Source organism: Anolis carolinensis, chromosome 3 (genome assembly GCF_035594765.1).
Source record: "Anolis carolinensis isolate JA03-04 chromosome 3, rAnoCar3.1.pri, whole genome shotgun sequence".
Taxonomy (NCBI): Eukaryota; Metazoa; Chordata; class Lepidosauria; order Squamata; family Dactyloidae; genus Anolis; species Anolis carolinensis.
Window position 1 is genome coordinate 215631495 of NC_085843.1, and position 17978 is coordinate 215649472.

Here is a 17978-nt window from a genome sequence, read left to right on the forward strand (position 1 = left end):
GCAGCTTTACACATAGGCAACTATTTAATGACAGTGTACAATTCACATAAACATTAAAAAAAGATATATAAAATGCATTAAAACAATGAAAGCATTTAAAAACAGCACATTCACAATCACGTAATCCATAAGCGTAATCCGGGCTGTTCCAAAAGTCATTGCACATTATTCCATATATGCCTATTGCACCAATTCTACAAAGGCTTGGTCACAAAGCCACATTTTCAGTCTCTTACGGCAGATCAGAAGGGAGGGGGCTGATCTAATATCTCTGGGGAGGGAATTCCATAGCTGAGGAGTCACCACTGAGAAGGCCCTGTCTCTTATCCCCGCCAATCTTGTCTGTGGTGGGACCAATACCAGGGCCTCCTCAGACGATCTCAAACTCTGAGATGGTTCATAGAGGGAGATACATCCGCGCAGGTAAGCTGGGCCAGAACCGTTTAGGGCTTTATACACCAAAACCTGCACTTTGAATTGTACTCGGTAGCAGATTGGCAGCCAGTGGAGCTGATATAACAGGGGGGTGGCATGCTCCCTGACCTCCTCTCCGGTGAGCAATCTGGCTGTCACCCATTGGACCATTTGAATCTTCCGAGCAGTCTTCAAAGGCAAGCCCACGTAGAGCGCATTGCAGTAGTCTATTTGGGATGTAACCAGAGCATGGACGGCCAGGACCAAGTCAGACTTCCCAAAATATGGCCACAAATGGCGCACAAGATTTAATTTTAATTTTTAATATTTGTCATTGTAAAGTCTGTTCACCCAGAATGGAGAACTTTTTCCTGAGCTCTTTGTAATCCTTTTTGGTGTGTTTTGTATTAGACTAGACATTTTAATTTTAAAAAATAGATGCAAAAAATCCAGGTTGAATTATCCATGGCTGAATGCATGTATTGTACCTTATCAGAAAAGGAACCACCTCTGTATAGAGTGGCAAAAGGCAAGAGAGTAGTCCATCATGAGTGAAACTAAAAAAAATCATAGAATCATAGAATAGTAGAGTTGGAAGAGACCTCATTGGCCATCCAGTCCAACCCCCTGCCAAGAAGCAGGAAATCACATTCAAAGCACCCCCGACAGATGGCCATCCAGCCTCCTCCAAGGAAGGAGCCTCCACCACAGCCCGGGGGAGAGAGTTCCACTGCCGAACAGCCCTCACAGTGAGGAAGTTCTTCCTGATGTTCAGGTGGAATCTCCTTTCCTGTAGTTTGAAGCCATTGTTCCGTGTCCTAGTCTGCAGGGCAGCAGAAAACAAGCTTGCTCCCTCCTCCCTATGACTTCCCTTCACGTATTTGTACAGCAGTAATCCCTGTACTTTCTATGCCATGATGCCACTTATGGCCTTTTTGAATTTCTGGGTAGGGAAATAGTGGTTGCCAGTGGCTGATAGCTCCCTAAGGGAGTGCTGGTACTTTGCCTTCTCTGCAGAATTACACTTGACTTATACCAAAATACATAATTTTTGCCCTAAAACCTCCCTTGGCTTATATATGAGGCCAGCTTATATACGGGTGTCTGGTGGCGCAGCAGGTTAAACTGCTGAGCTGCTGAACTTGCTGAATGGCGGTTCACATCCTGGCAATGAGGTGGGCTCCTGCTGTTAGCCCCAGCTTCTGCCAACGTAGCAGTTTGAAAACATACAAATGTGAGTCGATTAATAGGTACCACTCCGGCGGGAAGGTAACAGCGTTCCATACAATCATGTTGGTCACATGACCTTGGAGGTGTCTACGGGCAACGCTGGCTCTTAGAAATAGAGATGAGCACCAACCCCCAGAGTTGGACATGACTAGACTTAATGTCAGGGGAAAATCTTTCATTTCACTAAGTTATTTTAAATGCCCTAAATAATTATTTGTATCAAAACAGGTATGTTTCATACATCCATGACATATTAAACCAGGGTGCTTCCAATCTCTGTGACACCAGAGCAGTTACAACAATGATAAATATAACAGAGACTAAATGGGAATTGGGATAGCATGCCCATGGCATGTTGTTGTTTGTGGAATGTTATGCAGCCCAACCTTTCTACTTGGTTGTAATGTTAATTATATGACTACAGGCAGTCCCCAAGTTATGAACAAGATAGGTTCTGTATATGTATGTATATGTGTGTATATATATAATGGCAGAGGGAAGGGTTAGCATCTCAATGATGTTGTTTTTCTGTCTGTGCCCTTGTTCAGAAGATTTCCCCTCACTTTCTGTCCCTGTGGTAATTGTATTATGAAAAAAATTGACTTGTGGAAACAAAGATTGGTGATAAAACTTCAGTGGAGACACATTTTCCCCATGATCATAACTCTTTTGGGAATTAATTTCTCTTCCAATGGGTAGATTTCTCTCACTTCCTATTGTCTCACCCCATTTGTAATTATGAATTGTTTGTTAGTCAGATGTTTGTAACTCAGAGACATATTTCATATATTTGACACCCACGCTTCTCATTTCTAAAATGTGATCTTCCTTATTGTTCATCACATCAGTGGTAAAGATAATACAGTTTCTGCAAAGGCTACAGTGAAATCTACTTTTTAAAAATATGCCAGAAATAAATATGCGAGATGGTTAGCTTATGTCTCATACCTTCTCTTTTCAGATGAGTGATGTGTCAGCAGGGGGAGCAACTGTATTTCCAGAAGTAGGAGCGAGCGTTTGGCCTAGAAAGGTAAGTGAAATGTGTGCACATTAGCTGCTTGTTTCTGTGCCATTCTTTCCACTTTAAATACAGGGTACTTGATCGTAAACTGAAGCTGGTGTGAAATAGTCTAAATAGTGAATAGAGGAGGCTTTCCACATATGCACACTGCTGCAGCGTCTAGAGGTGGGGGTGTTTGGAGGCAATCTGTCTTCACACAGTTCTAGATCTGTTATATAATTAATAACGGAGAGATGAAATAGGCTTCAGTGACTCACAGATATGTTCAGTTGACAGAAATACATGAAAATTACCAAAAGTTGGATATGATTAACACCATAACTCATCATTTCCCTATTCTGCTTTTAGTCCTTCACTACACAAGAAAGTTGAACCTTTCTTGGAAGTACTGTTGTTAGCCGGAGATTAATTCATTGATATTCATCTTGCTGTCATTTCTACTTGCTTGTCAGTTCAGGACCCAATTGTGAGGAGCATCTTTTCTCTGGGCTACAGGCTCTGTCTTTGAGCTTCAGCATTTTGATATCTGTTTTTTCACCCTCATCTCTCTCACATGCATCTCCAAAGGTTGTTAGAACACAAATTCTTGTTCTTCTTTCTGTTTAACATCTGGCACTTTTATGTGTAGTGCAGATGGCAAGTAACCACTTTGGGCTCAGTGCCGGATCACAAGGATGAGGTAGTGTCAATGACAACCAGCTTGGATCCAATATAAAAATGGGGAGCCACTGAAAGAACATACATGAGCAGTACCAGTGACTCCATCAAATGTTTCTGTAGTTCTACAGTCTCTTGAATTTGATTAATATAATATTTCTAGGAATTTCAAGGTTCACCAGCACATTTCTGTGGAAATTAACCATAGAGCCCACAATGAGATTTCAGTAAAAAGGTGTTGCCTTAGGTTTTTTTATTCCACTTCCTTGGGAGTCCTCTCACCCCAGTAAATGTGGAGGACTGACTGTGCTTAGAAGGTAGTAGTGATCCCTTTTGTGTCTACATATTATGCCTTAACTCTACATTGTTTCCAGAGGTTTGCATATTGACTTCTTTGTATTTTTACCAGGGTACAGCTGTTTTTTGGTATAATCTTTTTCCAAGTGGAGAAGGGGACTATAGCACAAGGCATGCTGCCTGTCCAGTACTGGTTGGGAACAAGTGGGGTACGTATGAAATCCCAAAATATGACACAGTCCTCAGGGCTGTCAGCTTTTGCAAATATATGCAGTGTATGTGAAAGATACAATAATAATAATAATAATAACCAAACAACAACTTTATTTTTATATCCTGCCTCCATCTCCCTGAAGGGACTCGGGGCAGTTTACATGGGGACAAGCCCAGTCCAACAAAGATTAAAACCAAACATAGATTAAAATAAACAACATTATAACATGACAATAACATAGAAACAGCATCAACAACAGCCAATAGTCTGAGCAGTAATTGGTACTAAAATTCAGGAGGAAGGGAATTGTGCAATAGATATGGCCCCCTAAGAAATATCAGTTGAAAGTGGAATTTGAGAATGATACTTAAAAAAATCCTGTTGGGATGTGTGTGTGAAATAATGCTAATAATAATACTAGACTGCTGTGGTCTAGTAGTGTTAAGCAATACAGTTCAGTGCAGTGACGCAATGGGTTAAATCCTTATGCTGGCTGAACTGCTGACCTGAAGGTTGGGTTACTGACCTGAAGGTTGCCAATTTGAATCCGCGAGACAGAGTGAGCTTCCATCTGTCACCTCTAGCTTGCGGGGACATGAGAGAAGCCTCCCAGCAGGATGGTAACACATCCGGGCGTCCCCTGGGCAACATCTCTGTAGACAGCCAATTCTCTCACACCAGAAGCAACTTGCAGTATGTTCTCAAGTCGCTTCTGACACAATAAAAAAGTTCAACTGTTGCTTAACTTCAGGAGCAATATTATCAGATGTTTGTAGGTCTCTATTGTTTGATAGTAATTTGAAGCAATTTATCATGAAATGTTTTTATCATATCCAGTCATTTTAGAAGCTAATATATATTCATTTAGATGGGTGTAAGTTTCAATAACAGCGCTCCATGCAGTCATGCTGGCCGCATGACCTTGGAGGTGTCTACGGACAATGCCGGCTCTTCGGCTTAGAAATGGAGATGAGCACCAACCCCCAGAGTCAGACATGACTGGACTTAATGTCAGGGGAAACCTTTACCTTTACCTACCTATGTTTCAATATGCAAACACTTTTTTTTCTTTTTCTCTTTATAGTATCCAACAAATGGATCCATGAACGTGGGCAAGAATTTCGAAGGCCATGTACATTATCAGAGTTTGACTGATACGGAACTTCCTCCTGTCTCTTTTTTGGGCAAATTACATTTCCCTTCCACGTTGCCTTGATTAATACTGATAGTTTACACTAACACTCCATTACAACCTTTGTCTCCAGTGCCAACCAGTTCTTCATCTATGGACAAATACCTTCTCCTCCTCTCTACGGACAAATGCCTTTGCTAATATACCCATTTTAAAATTTTTCTAGAGAGAATATATTTCATTTTTAATGTCTGTGAGTTTCATGGCCAAAAGTAACTTGTGTAGACATACACTACACTTCTGCTGGTAGTAAAAATGAATATGGACAATCTCTCCTCTTGCCAAGGATTTTGTTTGTTTGGAAGGTACTTTGCATCTATGTTTGTTCCTTGTTTTAAGAGTGCCTGACCACAGTTATACTGCTGTGACTATGGATTGCAAGCCACATCTGTTTGATATCAGTGGCAAAAGTCTTCATTGAATAGATTATTGATTTTGCTCATGGGCCTTAAGATCAAGCTGCCTGTTCCTGGATTGCTACTGCCACGAAACATCGGGTGCAGATCTTCCTTTCTTCCACCCTTCTCTTTTTCTGGTAGTTTTTTTCATATGGAACTGTCTGATAATCTTGAGCCAGTAGTTGTGCACATAAAATTGGCTTAAACAGTCTTGTGGCATTTTTTAAAAATTAAGTACCACATGCATGATAATAACTTGGAAAAGGGGGAAAGGTCTTGTTTTCCAGTTATGAATCATGTTTTAACCACATTTTGATTCAACTTTGACAATTCAGTAATGATTGCTGTTTTTCATTGTAATGTAATAAGTCTCATTCCCATGAATCCAGGAAGGCAAAAATGTAACTGTCTTAAGCATAGCATTGTGCCTTAGACTGAGAACTTTAGTTTGAATGAAACAGTTGCTCTGAAGAGAAAATGCACACTTTCATTCCCCAAATGCCAAAACTTTGTTTTTCAACTGAAGTGTTTTGTGACAAAGGTGATATATTTATAATACTAAATCTTTTCAAAACTTTATGTTTCGTCTGTATTGGTATGTTGTGTCCTTCGATTAGTGTGGTATCTTTGGGGTATTTTTCCCCACTAAATTAAACTAGAGCTGTGTTCACACGGGATGTTAATTTGAACTCTCTAGCTAGCACATGAACAATGCTTTGTGCAAGTATTCACCAACGTTCCACATTTTGTTGTGTTCCAAACTATAAATGAAATAAGTTTTATTGGGATTGCTGTTACCTGGTTTACCCAAGATACTCAACACTACAAAGATATAGTCATGAGCATCTCACTATGGTAGGATGCGCAAGTGTTCACACACAGCCACTCTAAGTCAAGACTTGGTAGAAGCAATTTTGGCAACCATTATAGCTTAGAGTTTTCTTGGATCAGTTTCTGTCAGTTTTCCACATTTTGATTCTGTGAGTTTTGCCCATCCCTCTTGGCAGAATTACTCCAGCTTTCTCAAGTTGGAGGGGGCCATTTTTACAGACACTCGGATGCTCTGCCTCAGCTACTCAAAGGATTGAGGCCTGGCTTTGTCATTCAGGTTCTTCTGAGAATTCAGATTCTTGTTTTTTAATCACTAGAGTTTAATGTTGGATGTGTGTTTAGGGTCATTGCATAGCTGGAAGGAAAACCTCTAGCTAGACTTACGCGTTTGTATAAAATTACTTATTGTTTCTATTCGTTCCATTCATATGGTCTGGCCCCGTTTCCGTTTCTGTCCACTGCTTATGGAAATGGGCACCTATACAAATGGGCTTTTCCATCCAAGGTCCGAAAGAAACAAAAAAAATTTGAGAGTTGGGCGGCAAAGCACCAGGCCTTGCAAGCTGGGCCTACGAGCATTGAGTGTTCAACACTCAACTGTAGGTCCTGTAAGCCAGGCCTACAAGCATCGAGCGCTCAGTGCTCATAGGCCCTGCCTGCATGTCTATAGTCAAGCTCTCGATTGTAGGCCCAGTAGGCAAGGGCCTATGAGTCATCGAGCACCCGGCGCTTGGCTGTAGGCCTTGCCAGCCAGGGCCTACAGCCAAGCACCACAAATCAGCCAACCAAATGGATACCATTCCCTTCTGCCTTTCGTTTCACTGTTTCTTTTGTTCCCGTGGGGTTGTGCCTTTCCGTGCAATCCAAAAGAAACGATGAAACAGGATTCGGGCCCTACCTTACCTCTAGCCCACTGCCATGCTCCTGCAGACCAAAACAGATTTTCCCCTAGAATTGCCCTGTTTCTTTTTAAAGTTGATATGTATTAAATTTAAAAACATGCAGACTAATAACGCAACAAAAAAGAAGGGAAAAAAAGAAAAGAAAGAAATATAGATACCTTCTCTACTGCAGACCTTTTCAGGTCTTTCAGAATTGCCACTGACCTCTTATCTAACCAATGTCCTCCTTATTCCATCATTGATGTTTGGTGGACCACCTTCTCTAGGTAGAGTTGCTGTTGTACTATATTCTTTCCCATTTTAATTGTTAGTTTAATAGTTTTAATTAGCTTTGGAGAATAGTCATAGTTTTAATAATCTAGTCCCTATTGGTAGTTCTGTACAGTTTAACATAAGATTGTTTTGATATCTCCTTAAGTCTCCATGCTGTAGGATAATTTGGGTTTTGATATCTCCTTAAGTCTCCATGCTGTAGGATAATTTGGGTTCATATGTCACTGGAATTGTCTCTGGGAGCCCTTCCACACAGCCATATAACCCAGAATATCAAGGCAGAAAATCCCACTTGTCACCACATTTTGTCCGGTTCGTTTTCCTGTTTTCAGACTTTGCAGTTTTAGTTTTTATAGCCATACGTTTTTAGAATATCTGGCATTTCTTTGATTAATTTTGTTAAACCAGGCAAAACGCAGATCTTTCACATTGTACCTGAACATAGAGAGATGGCTAGAAAATCCATTGAACTGAATCGCTGACCAGTTGGGCAAGTTCTGATCCAGGCAAATTGATTCACCGTAAGACTTAGCTTGGTTCCCAGGGTTCCTGAGAGAGAAATGAATGATATATTTGCTCTTTACTATCCACGGCTTTTTTTAAATTGCCACAAGCTGCGCATCTAAAAGTTAGATTTATCAATTGCATGCTAATGCTGAACAAAGAAAAGAGAGGCCCCCAGATCTATTTACTTTCACTTGACAATTTGATCTCAGTCATGGAGTGATTTTCCCCACCTTTACAGGTGAAATAACAGACATGCACTCCAGCGACTGAAAAACTGATTCAGCTGGTCCATTACTTTCCTTAACCAGAGCTCTAAACCATCTGTTAACCGTTGTAAAATATAAACACACTTAATGACGCTGCATAAACATGGATGTTGTGTAGTCCTCAACTGAAAATGTGTACTTCGTTAAAAATACAGTGCTGCTCTGGGAACCTGAGAAGGGGATGTTACGTATTGATCAATTAGACCGTGTACAAGTGAATTTTGCTAGAGGCTTTCAGAAATATTTTGTCTTTCTTCAGAGCTCCCCTCTGGAAAAGGTATATTTTGTATTCCATACAGTGAAGGCATTTCCTGATTGGTCTCACTGCTTCAGAAAAGTTATATCTATGTTAAACAGTCATTTTCAGTGCAATGTATTTTCAAGTCAGTGTGTTTATCCTCCTTAAAATACTGTTTTTTGCATCATATTTGCTTCCTGCATGTCATGCTACATGCAATTCATCTGTATTCTACTGAAATTCCTCATCATTATGTTCTGCTCTCTGCTGGGCAACTTTTGGCGCACATCAGTGCAAACATCAGTGCAGGCATAATAAGGGACCAGAGGTATAGTTTTGGGAAATATGTGTTAACTAAAACATCAGATCACTGTATCTATCCATAAACAGGCTTACAGGCAGATTGGTTGACAAAAAGTATTTTAAAAGTTTGCAGACAAATACACGAAACAAAGTTGTAAGGTGGGGTTCCATTGCCGCACAAATATTTATGGTTTCTTTTGTATCTATTCAATCTAGAAAGTATTTCTTTGGCATTTGGGAATATTTTTGTGCCTCCAAATTTTTAAAAATGGTGCTAAAGTTAGAAAAAATGGATATGATGTCAGAGTGCTTTGGGGCATTAGCCAATTTTGCAAATCATGATTTATGATTAGTTACAATTTTCTAGATTAGATTACTTAAAAAAACAATGGCAGGTAATTGAAAGCAAAAGCATGAATACTAGAGTAGGGTCTGAATTCTGTTTCATCTGTTTCTTTCGTGGTTTTGTACTGTTCCATCCATTTGGATTGCACTGAATGGCACAACCACACAGGAGCAAATGAAACAGTGAAACGAATTTTTAAAAAGAATGGTAGCCGTTTGGTCGGCTGATTTTTGGTGCTTGGTTGTAGGCCCTGGCTGGCAGGGCCTACAGCCAAGCACCAGGCACTCAGCTCTCAAAGGCCCTACCTGCCGGGCCTACAGTCAAACCATTGAACATTCAATGCTCGTAGGCCCGGCCTGCAAAGCCTGGCGCTTTGCCGCCCAAGGTCCGAAAAATCTTTTTTCGGACCTTAGATGGAAAAGCCCATTCATACAGGCGCCTGTTTCCGTAAGCGGCGGATGGAATGGGGCCATACAAATGGTACAAATAGGAACGGCAAGTAATTCCATACAAATGCACAAGACTAATGAATACCTGGTCTGATAGCTGTGCTGGACAGAAGGATTGTGTATGAGGCACATAATATTAAATTACCTCTCTGTGTGTGCCATTGTTACTCAAATTTTTGAATGTGGATTTAATCAGGCCTTATTGGTAACCAACGTGTAAACAGTGAAGTTAATCTTTAAGTTAAAACAGTGCGATTGAAATGAAGAATTTTGTCTTATTTTTGTCTATTACTCCCAAACAGACCAGCTTAATTGTTTTCTGAATTGCATTGTCTGCACTGGGAAGGAGTACTTAGAAGAGTAATGGTAGTGACAAAGATCCTTTCAGAAGATTCTGCAAATATTAATTCAACTTTAGCCAGAGGGGCTTATCTGTAACACCCCAGTTTTAAGGAAAATGTAAATGGATAGACTATGCCAAGTCCATTGGTCTTAAATATTTAAAATGTTCTATATTAGAGCTGCTGATTGGTACTCTATTGTCTTTAAGATGCCGGTAAGTGCCTAGTCAAGCAATTTATTATCTCTTCATTAGGAAAAAGTTACAAAATAGCAAATTTACTCCAAATCTGGACGCTTGACCAGTGTAACCAGTAAATGCCTTTCTCTCACTTTCAATTCCTATCTTTGATTTCTTTCTCAATGGCACTAGTAGAATCACGTGGTACTCTAGATGTTAGATTGTCACTCCCAACATTCCTCAGCTAGTGCTCTGGGGAATAAGGCTGATGGCAGTTATAGAATCATACAGTTGAAAGAGACTTTGTGGACCATCCAGTCCAACCCCCTGCCAAGAAGCAGAAAAATCTCATTCAAAACATCCCTGACAGGTGGCCATCCAGCCTCTGCTTAAAAGCCTCCAAAGAAGGAGCCTCTACCACACTCTAGGGCAGAAAGTTCCACTGCTGAATAGTTCTCACAGTTAGGAAGTTGTTCAGTTGCAGTCCAACAACATTTGATGGGCTACATAGTCAACATCATATGGAGTAAAGTAGAAAGCATTCTCTAGGATTACAAAAAAAACCAAACAAACCCAAAACAAAACCAGAGATTCAGATGGTTAACAATCATTTTCACACAACAGGAGATTGACCTCACCTTCCTCTAAAAAGGCTATTTAAAAGCTAAACATTACAATTGAACAATTTTTTTCTTGGGAGCACTAATCTTTAGTTCCAGAATTCTGCTTAAAGGAGGTAGGTAACTGAATGCCCTCTTTCTGCTTTTGTGTTTTGCTTTACATAGTAATTGCATCCCCTGGAATATATGATCTGAATTATTCTTTTTACAAAGGTGATGTATTTCCATCCACCACAAAAAAAATCTATCAAGGGCAAATTAAAATAAGACTGGGCCTGAGCGTTAAATAGTTTAAGAACTGTGATATTTTGATAGTGGATTGAGGTTTGGTTCAACTTTTTCCAAAGTGTAAGTATGTAAAATAGAGCCAAACAGTATAGGTATTTGGTGAGTTTTATGTTAAAGAGATTTTCAGGATGATATTTTTATACAAATATTTGTAGAGAACTCTCTTTGTATCCCTCTTTTATTACTTAACTAGCTTGGGGACCTGGCGATGCTCGGGTTATTTGAAAAAGGCATCGTTTGATTTTGAATGTTAGGTATTCTCAGTTTGTTGTGGGTGAACTACAGTTCCCAGAAGAGTGGGTGAATCCTCCCCAAACCCTGTCTGTATTCAGAGTTGGCCATTTTGGATTTGTGCATCAAGTGTGGTCCAGATCTGTTGTTGGCTGATCATCGTCTGGCTGCAGTACTCTCGGGATGAGGGTGAACTACTACAACTCTCAGATTCCTAGGGCAATCTTCCCGAAACATCTGTTAGTATTCACAATAGGCCATGTTGAGTCTGTGTGCTAAGTCAGGCCCAGATCCATCGTTGGCGGGGTTCAGTGCTCTTTGGGTGCAGGTGAACTACAACTCCCAAAATCAAGGCCAATTTCCAGAAACCCTGCAGTATGTTCTGTTGGTCACGGGGCTTCTCTGTGCCAAGTTTGGTCCCGGTCTATTGTTGGTGGGGGTCACAGTTTCTCTGGATACAGGTGAACTATAACTCCCCTTTCCTCAAACTTCTCCAGTATGTTCGGTTGGTCATGGGGGCTCTTTGTGCCTAGTTTGGTCCTGGTCAATCATTGGTGGGGTTTGTAGTGCTCATTCATTGTAGGTGAACTATACATCCCAGTACCTACAACTCCATAATGTCCGGGCCAATTCCCTTCAAAACCCACCAGTATTCAAATTTGCGGATATCGGGTATGCATGTCAGGTTTTGTCCAGATCCATTATTGTTTGGGTTCATAGTGCATTCTGGATGTAGGTGAACTACAACTCCTTTACATTCCCCAGTAGGAGTCACAATGCTCTGAACAACTTCCATCATGTGGAGTCAATCCCCCAAACTCTTCAGGTATGTGTAGTTGCTGCTCAGTTCTTCTGTTTGTTATGGAGACAGATTTGAAAGTGAGAGGCAGTGGGTGGGATCATGCAAATTCCACACCAATGGAGAACCCTGGGATGCCTGCCTGTGGTGGAGGAAAACGTAGAATCTAGGATGAAATTGTCCCCAAATGAAAGGATTCCTTGGGCGGTGTGCCGTAGTGTTTGGGGAGGACATTGGCAGGGATTGGGGCTACATGCTCATGGCACTCGCTATATCCTGAAATGTTCTAGAAGGGAGAGATTTGGTGGCTCCTCAGCACTGGGAACGATAGTCTGTTTGTGGAGACGGGAGGCTGTCTGTGTAAGTAGACACCTCAGCCACATACACACATACAGGTTTTCACTTTTATTATGTGTCTAGATGAAGATTGCTTTTACAATAGTGCAGTGCATTGCTTAGTTGAAAAAAGATTTCTGAATCTTACAGGGCAGGGTGAAATCATAGCATTTCGGCATTCATTTAATGCTATTCTGACTGATTTATTGGCTCATTTATTACTTATGAAGACTGAGTAAATCACTCTTATGTTTTAATCCTTAAAACCTAAGGCAATCCTTCCCATTTTATGTGAAGATTGGTTCATTTTAAGGCTCTCATTTTGGGAAGAGGAGAAAGAAATCTCTGCTCTGCCCATGATTAAATTATTCTTGAGGATGGGGGAAAACATTTTGGATTCATAGTACAAACCCCACTTTTCCTTAGAAGCCACAAGTAAACCCAGTGCCTGCTGCCGTCTCAGTTGTTTAGGGATCTATAGCTTAACTCTTTTATTAATTCAGTTCTTTGGACTCATGAATGACAATTATTTTGGCTTACAATGATGACGTTTGAGAAATTGCCTTACTGTATTACTTTTTTTGTAATAAATAAAAAAGCCATTGCCTTTAATGGAGGAAAATCCTCCACCCTGAACTCTGGTGTCCGACTGAATTTCTTTCCTGGAGTCAAACTGCCTCAGTGTCTGAAGATTCATTCTGAATTCATGCAACTTGGAACTTCAGGGCAGTTATGTTCTGGATTACTCTGTGCTTAAAAATGCCGTAGTTTTATGTTACGTCTCTTGAATATCTGTAGCAATAGCAAGTGAGGAAGAAGGGTGAAAGAAGACAAGTCAATTGTATTGTCAATTGTAAAAAAAAGTTGATTTTAGTTTTACAATTATGGATTTGTAGCAGAGTAATAGGGACTGTGGTAGTGCAGTGGGTTAAACCACTAAGCTGCAGAACTTGCTGGTCAGCGGTTCGAATCCTAGGGAATGGGGTGAACTCCCATTATTAGCTCCAGTTCTGCCAACCTAGCAATTTGAAAAAATGCAAATGTAAGTAGATCAATAGGTACTGCTTCAGTGGGAAGGTAACAGCACTCAATGCAGTCATGCCAGCCACATGACCTAGGAGGTGTCTATGGACAACACCGGCTCTTCGGCTTAGAAATGGAGATGAGCACCACTCTCTAGTCTCGGACTCAACTAGACTTAATGTCAAGGGGAAACCTTTACCTTTACTGACAGAGTAATAGGGCCATAACTGCTCTGTATTTAGTAATGATATGTACTCTTACGGTTAAACTACATACAGTAGAGTCTCACTTATCCAACATCCGCTTATCCAAGCCTCTGGATAATCCAAGCCATTTTTGTAGTCAATGTTTTCAATATATTGTGATATTTTGGTGCTAATTTCGTAAATACAGTAATTACAACATAACATTACTGTGTATTGAACTACTTTTTTTCTGTCAAATTTGTTGTATAACATGATACTTTGGTGCTTAATTTGTAAAATCGTAACCTAATGTGATGTTTAATAGGCTTTTCCTTAATCCCTCCTTATTATCCAAGATATTCGCTTCATAGAATCATAGAATAGTAGAGTTGGAAGAGACCACATGGGCCATCCAGTCCAACCCCCTGCTAAGAAGCAGGAAATCGCATTCAAAGCACCCCCAACAGATGGCCATCCAGCCTCTGCTTAAAAGCCTCCAAGGAAGGAGCCTCCACCACGGCCCCAGGGAGAGAGTTCCACTGTCGAACAGCTCTCACAGTGAGGAAGTTCTTCCTGATGTTCAGGTGGAATCTCCTTTCCTGTAGTTTGAAGCCATTGTTCCGTGTCCTAGTCTGCAGGGCAGCAGAAAACAAGTTTGCTCCCTCCTCCCTATGACTTCCCCTCACGTATTTGTACATGGCTATCATGTCTCCTCTCAGCCTTCTCTTCTGCAGGCTAAACATGCCCAGCTCTTTAAGTCGCTCCTCATAGGGCTTGTTCTCCAGACCCTTAATCATTTTAGTCGCCCTCCTCTGGACGCTTTCCAGCTTGTCAACATCTCCCTTCAACTGTGGTGCCCAAAATTGGACACAGTATTCCAGGTGTGGTCTGACCAAGGCAGAATAGAGGGGGAGCATAACTTCCCTGGATCTAGACGCTATTCCCCTATTGATGCAGGCCAGAATCCCATTGGCTTTTTTAGCAGCCGCATCACATTGTTGGCTCATGTTTAACTTGTTGTCCACGAGGACTCCAAGGTCTTTTTCGCACACACTGCTGTCAAGCCAGGCGTCCCCCATTCTGTATCTTTGATTTCCATTTTTTCTGCCGAAGTGAAGTATCTTGCATTTGTCCCTGTTGAACTTCATTTTGTTAGTTTTGGCCCATCTCTCTAGTCTGTCAAGATCGTTTTGAATTCTGCTCCTGTCTTCTGGAGTGTTAGCTATCCCTCCCAGTTTTGTGTCGTCTGCAAACTTGATGATCGTGCCTTCTAACCCTTCGTCTAAGTCATTAATAAAGATGTTGAACAGAACCGGGCCCAGGACGGAGCCCTGCGGCACTCCACTTGTCACTTCTTTCCATGATGAAGACGATGCATTGGTGAGCACCCTTTGGGTTCGTTCGCTTAGCCAATTACAGATCCACCTAACCGTAGTTTTGTCTAGCCCACATTTTACTAGTTTGTTTGCCAGAAGGTCGTGGGGGACTTTGTCGAAGGCCTTACTGAAATCCAGGTATGCTACATCCACAGCATTCCCTGTATCGACCCAACTCGTAACTCTATCGAAAAAAGAGATCAGAAGCTTATCCAAGCTTCTGCCGGCCCATTTAGCTTGGATAAGTGAGACTCTACTGTAAATGTCACCCTAGCTCCCCTTAAGAGTCAGCAGCTGAATTGGGTGACAGACGTCAATTCAGCTTCTGTTCAGGCATAAATAAAACATTATTTCTATCTCCCAGCTTACTCACTGGCAAGAGTAAATCCCAGGCAGAAGTTGGATGGACCTCCTTCGTCTGATCAGCTGCTGGCTCTTAAGGTGGGATGGGAGTTGAGCTGAGGTTGTTCCTTAGTTAGGAAGAAGAAAAGAAATATCTGGTGTTGAATATTGGCAACATAATTTAGGAATGTCCAGCTTTTGTGTACTTGCACTCTTCCCGCTGGTTATGAATATAAAACTGTTCACAAGATAGGTGGCAACATGCAGTAAAGGATTCTGTCTAATACTTAAGCTTTTTCAATGAAGCGTACCATGGACGGAATCTTTGGATGGTTGTTTATTCATTCAGTTGCTTCCGACTCTTCATGACCTCATGGACCAGCCCACGCCAGAGCTCCCTGTCGGCTATGGCCATCACTTCAAGGATACCATCCATCCATTTTGCCCTTGGTCGCCCCCTCTTCTTTTTTCCTTCCATCTTCCCCAGCATCATTATCTTCTCCAAGCTTTCCTGTCTACAAAAAAGAGCTATACTGTAGCAAATGTATGAGAAGAATGTCTGCAGGATATTGGCTGGAATACTGTTCGTTAGGCCCAGTTGATAAATACTGAGTAAACCATGTATGCAAATCCCATTGATTTAATGTGTCTACTCTTAATTGAGACCCACAATTGAATTTTGGTCCTAGGTTTGGAATGATTATGTTATGTCATGCACTGAGCTGATGTTAAAACTGAATTGGTAAGTAGATGTGCACGAGATATAGATTACGCCCAGCTCAGGTTCTTTGCTACTTGTGACAGAAATATTGATTTCTCCGCAAAGAAGCACTTCATTAGTAGTGCATCTTGGGTATATTTTTTAGTGCACCTTGGGTGCATCTACACTGTAGAATTAATACTGCTTGACACATCTAACTGCCATGGCAGAACTGTATGTTTCAAGATCTTTGGTGTTTTCTGCTAAATAGTGCTGATGCCTCACTAAATTACAAATCTAAGGATTCCATAGCATTGAGCTATTGGAGTTAGGGAGCTCCCGGTGGCACAACTTGTTAAAGTGCTGAGCCGCTGACTTGCTTACCAAAAGGTTGCAGGTTTGAATCCGGGGAGCGGACTGAGCACCCCCTGTTAGCCCCAGCTTCTGCCAAACTAGCAGTTTGAAAACATGCAAATGTGAGTAGATCAATAGGTACTGCTTTGGCGAGAAAGTAATGGCGCTCCATGCAGTCATGCCAGCCACATGACCTTGGAGGTGTCTACTGACAACGCCGGCTCTTCGGCTTAGAAATGGAGATGAGCACCATCCCCCAGAGTTGGACACAACTGGACTTAATATCGGGAAAACCTTTACCTTTACCTATTGGAGTTAAAGTGGTGCCAAACTGCAATAATGCTACAATATAGATGTGCCCCTTATAAGCTCCATATTTCATAGTCTGGAGGACTCTGCTGCGATTGTTGCACTAAGGTTACAGAGAAAGAGAGAGATCAGGGTCACAAAAAGTAGGGTGTCTCGGGGAAAATCCTAGAGATACAAGTAAGTTGGTAAAATTGTCCTGAATCTTTTTTTCGAATTTGTATTAACAGTTTCTGAAGATGCTGTCCATACTATTGTTAAATATCAGAAGTATTCACATGTACCCATGGATTTCATGATCACAAGGACAAACTGTGCTGATATGAGATGGAAGTGTCCCCCTACAAATACTCTAGCCTGGAATGTTGCAAAATATATACTTACTTTTTTGGAATGTGACATTTTGTTTTGAGACAATCGCAAAGCTGCTTTCACATAAAAGACACCCCCAAAAAGGAAATTAAAGCAATAAGTATAGGTGTTACTGTGGTAATTTTAAAATGTGGGGAAATTCCTGAGCTACCAAACTCCCATGCTTGGAAAAATCTAAACATATAAAATCCTCTGATGTAGTTGATCTGTAGTAGAGTTTATATGATATACTTCACAATAGAGATGCTTCTCTTTTCACTACGTATCCAAAGTGCTCGCTTTGTATTTGGCATCTTTAGAAATCAAAGAGAAAGGCAAATTCAAGGACATTGGAACATTCTCTGCTACTATAGCCAAAAGGTCGGCAGGGGGAGCTAGTGCACCAAGATGATCATACCAACCATTACCTTCCCTGTATTTTTCCAGCAGCAATGAAGGTGTGCAATGTTCACAAATCTTTGCATTCCTAGAAAGGCGATCGTTCATCTTGGTTTTGAAGGGGATTGTATATCTGTATCTTTTGCCAACCTGTAAGAGTGTGTGTGTGTGTGTGTGTGGGAGCTCCTAGTGGCGAAGCGGGTTAAACCGCTGAGCTGCTGAACTTGCTGACTGATAAGTTGGCAGTTCTAATCCAGGGAGCAGTTAGCCCAGATTCTGCCAACCTAGCAGTCTGAAAACATGTACATGTGAGTAGATCAATAGGTACCGCTCCAGCGGGAAGGTAACGGCGCTCCATGCAGTTATGCCAGCCACATGACATTGGAGGTGTCTACGGACAATGCCGGCTCTCCGTCTTAGAAATGGAGATGAGCACCAACCCCCAGAATCAGAACAACTAGACTTCAGGAAAAAACCTTTAGCTTTGACCATATCTCCTGGGCTCAGCTACTGGTATCAGTTTTTGTTGAGGTTATGTTTTTAATGATGGTTTACATGTTTTTATGTAGTTATGCCTTGTATTGTTAAGGTATTTTATGTTGTGTTTTAA

The 17978-nt window shown here is 41.2% G+C and overlaps 1 protein-coding gene across 2 annotated transcripts in view; it reads left to right on the plus strand.

Annotated features, from left to right (window-relative positions):
* The window catches only part of p4ha1 (prolyl 4-hydroxylase subunit alpha 1), a 52669-nt gene extending 46667 nt beyond the window's left edge, over positions 1 to 6002 (plus strand). For both annotated transcript variants that reach the window (XM_008106678.3, XM_003218541.4), the window contains exons 13-15: positions 2606 to 2674; positions 3732 to 3828; positions 4918 to 6002. In XM_008106678.3, the coding sequence (XP_008104885.1) occupies positions 2606 to 2674; positions 3732 to 3828; positions 4918 to 4988 (237 nt within the window). In that variant the 3' untranslated portion in view covers positions 4989 to 6002. The remainder of the gene's footprint in view (positions 1 to 2605; positions 2675 to 3731; positions 3829 to 4917) is intronic.
* Positions 6003 to 17978: the final 11976 nt, after the last annotated feature.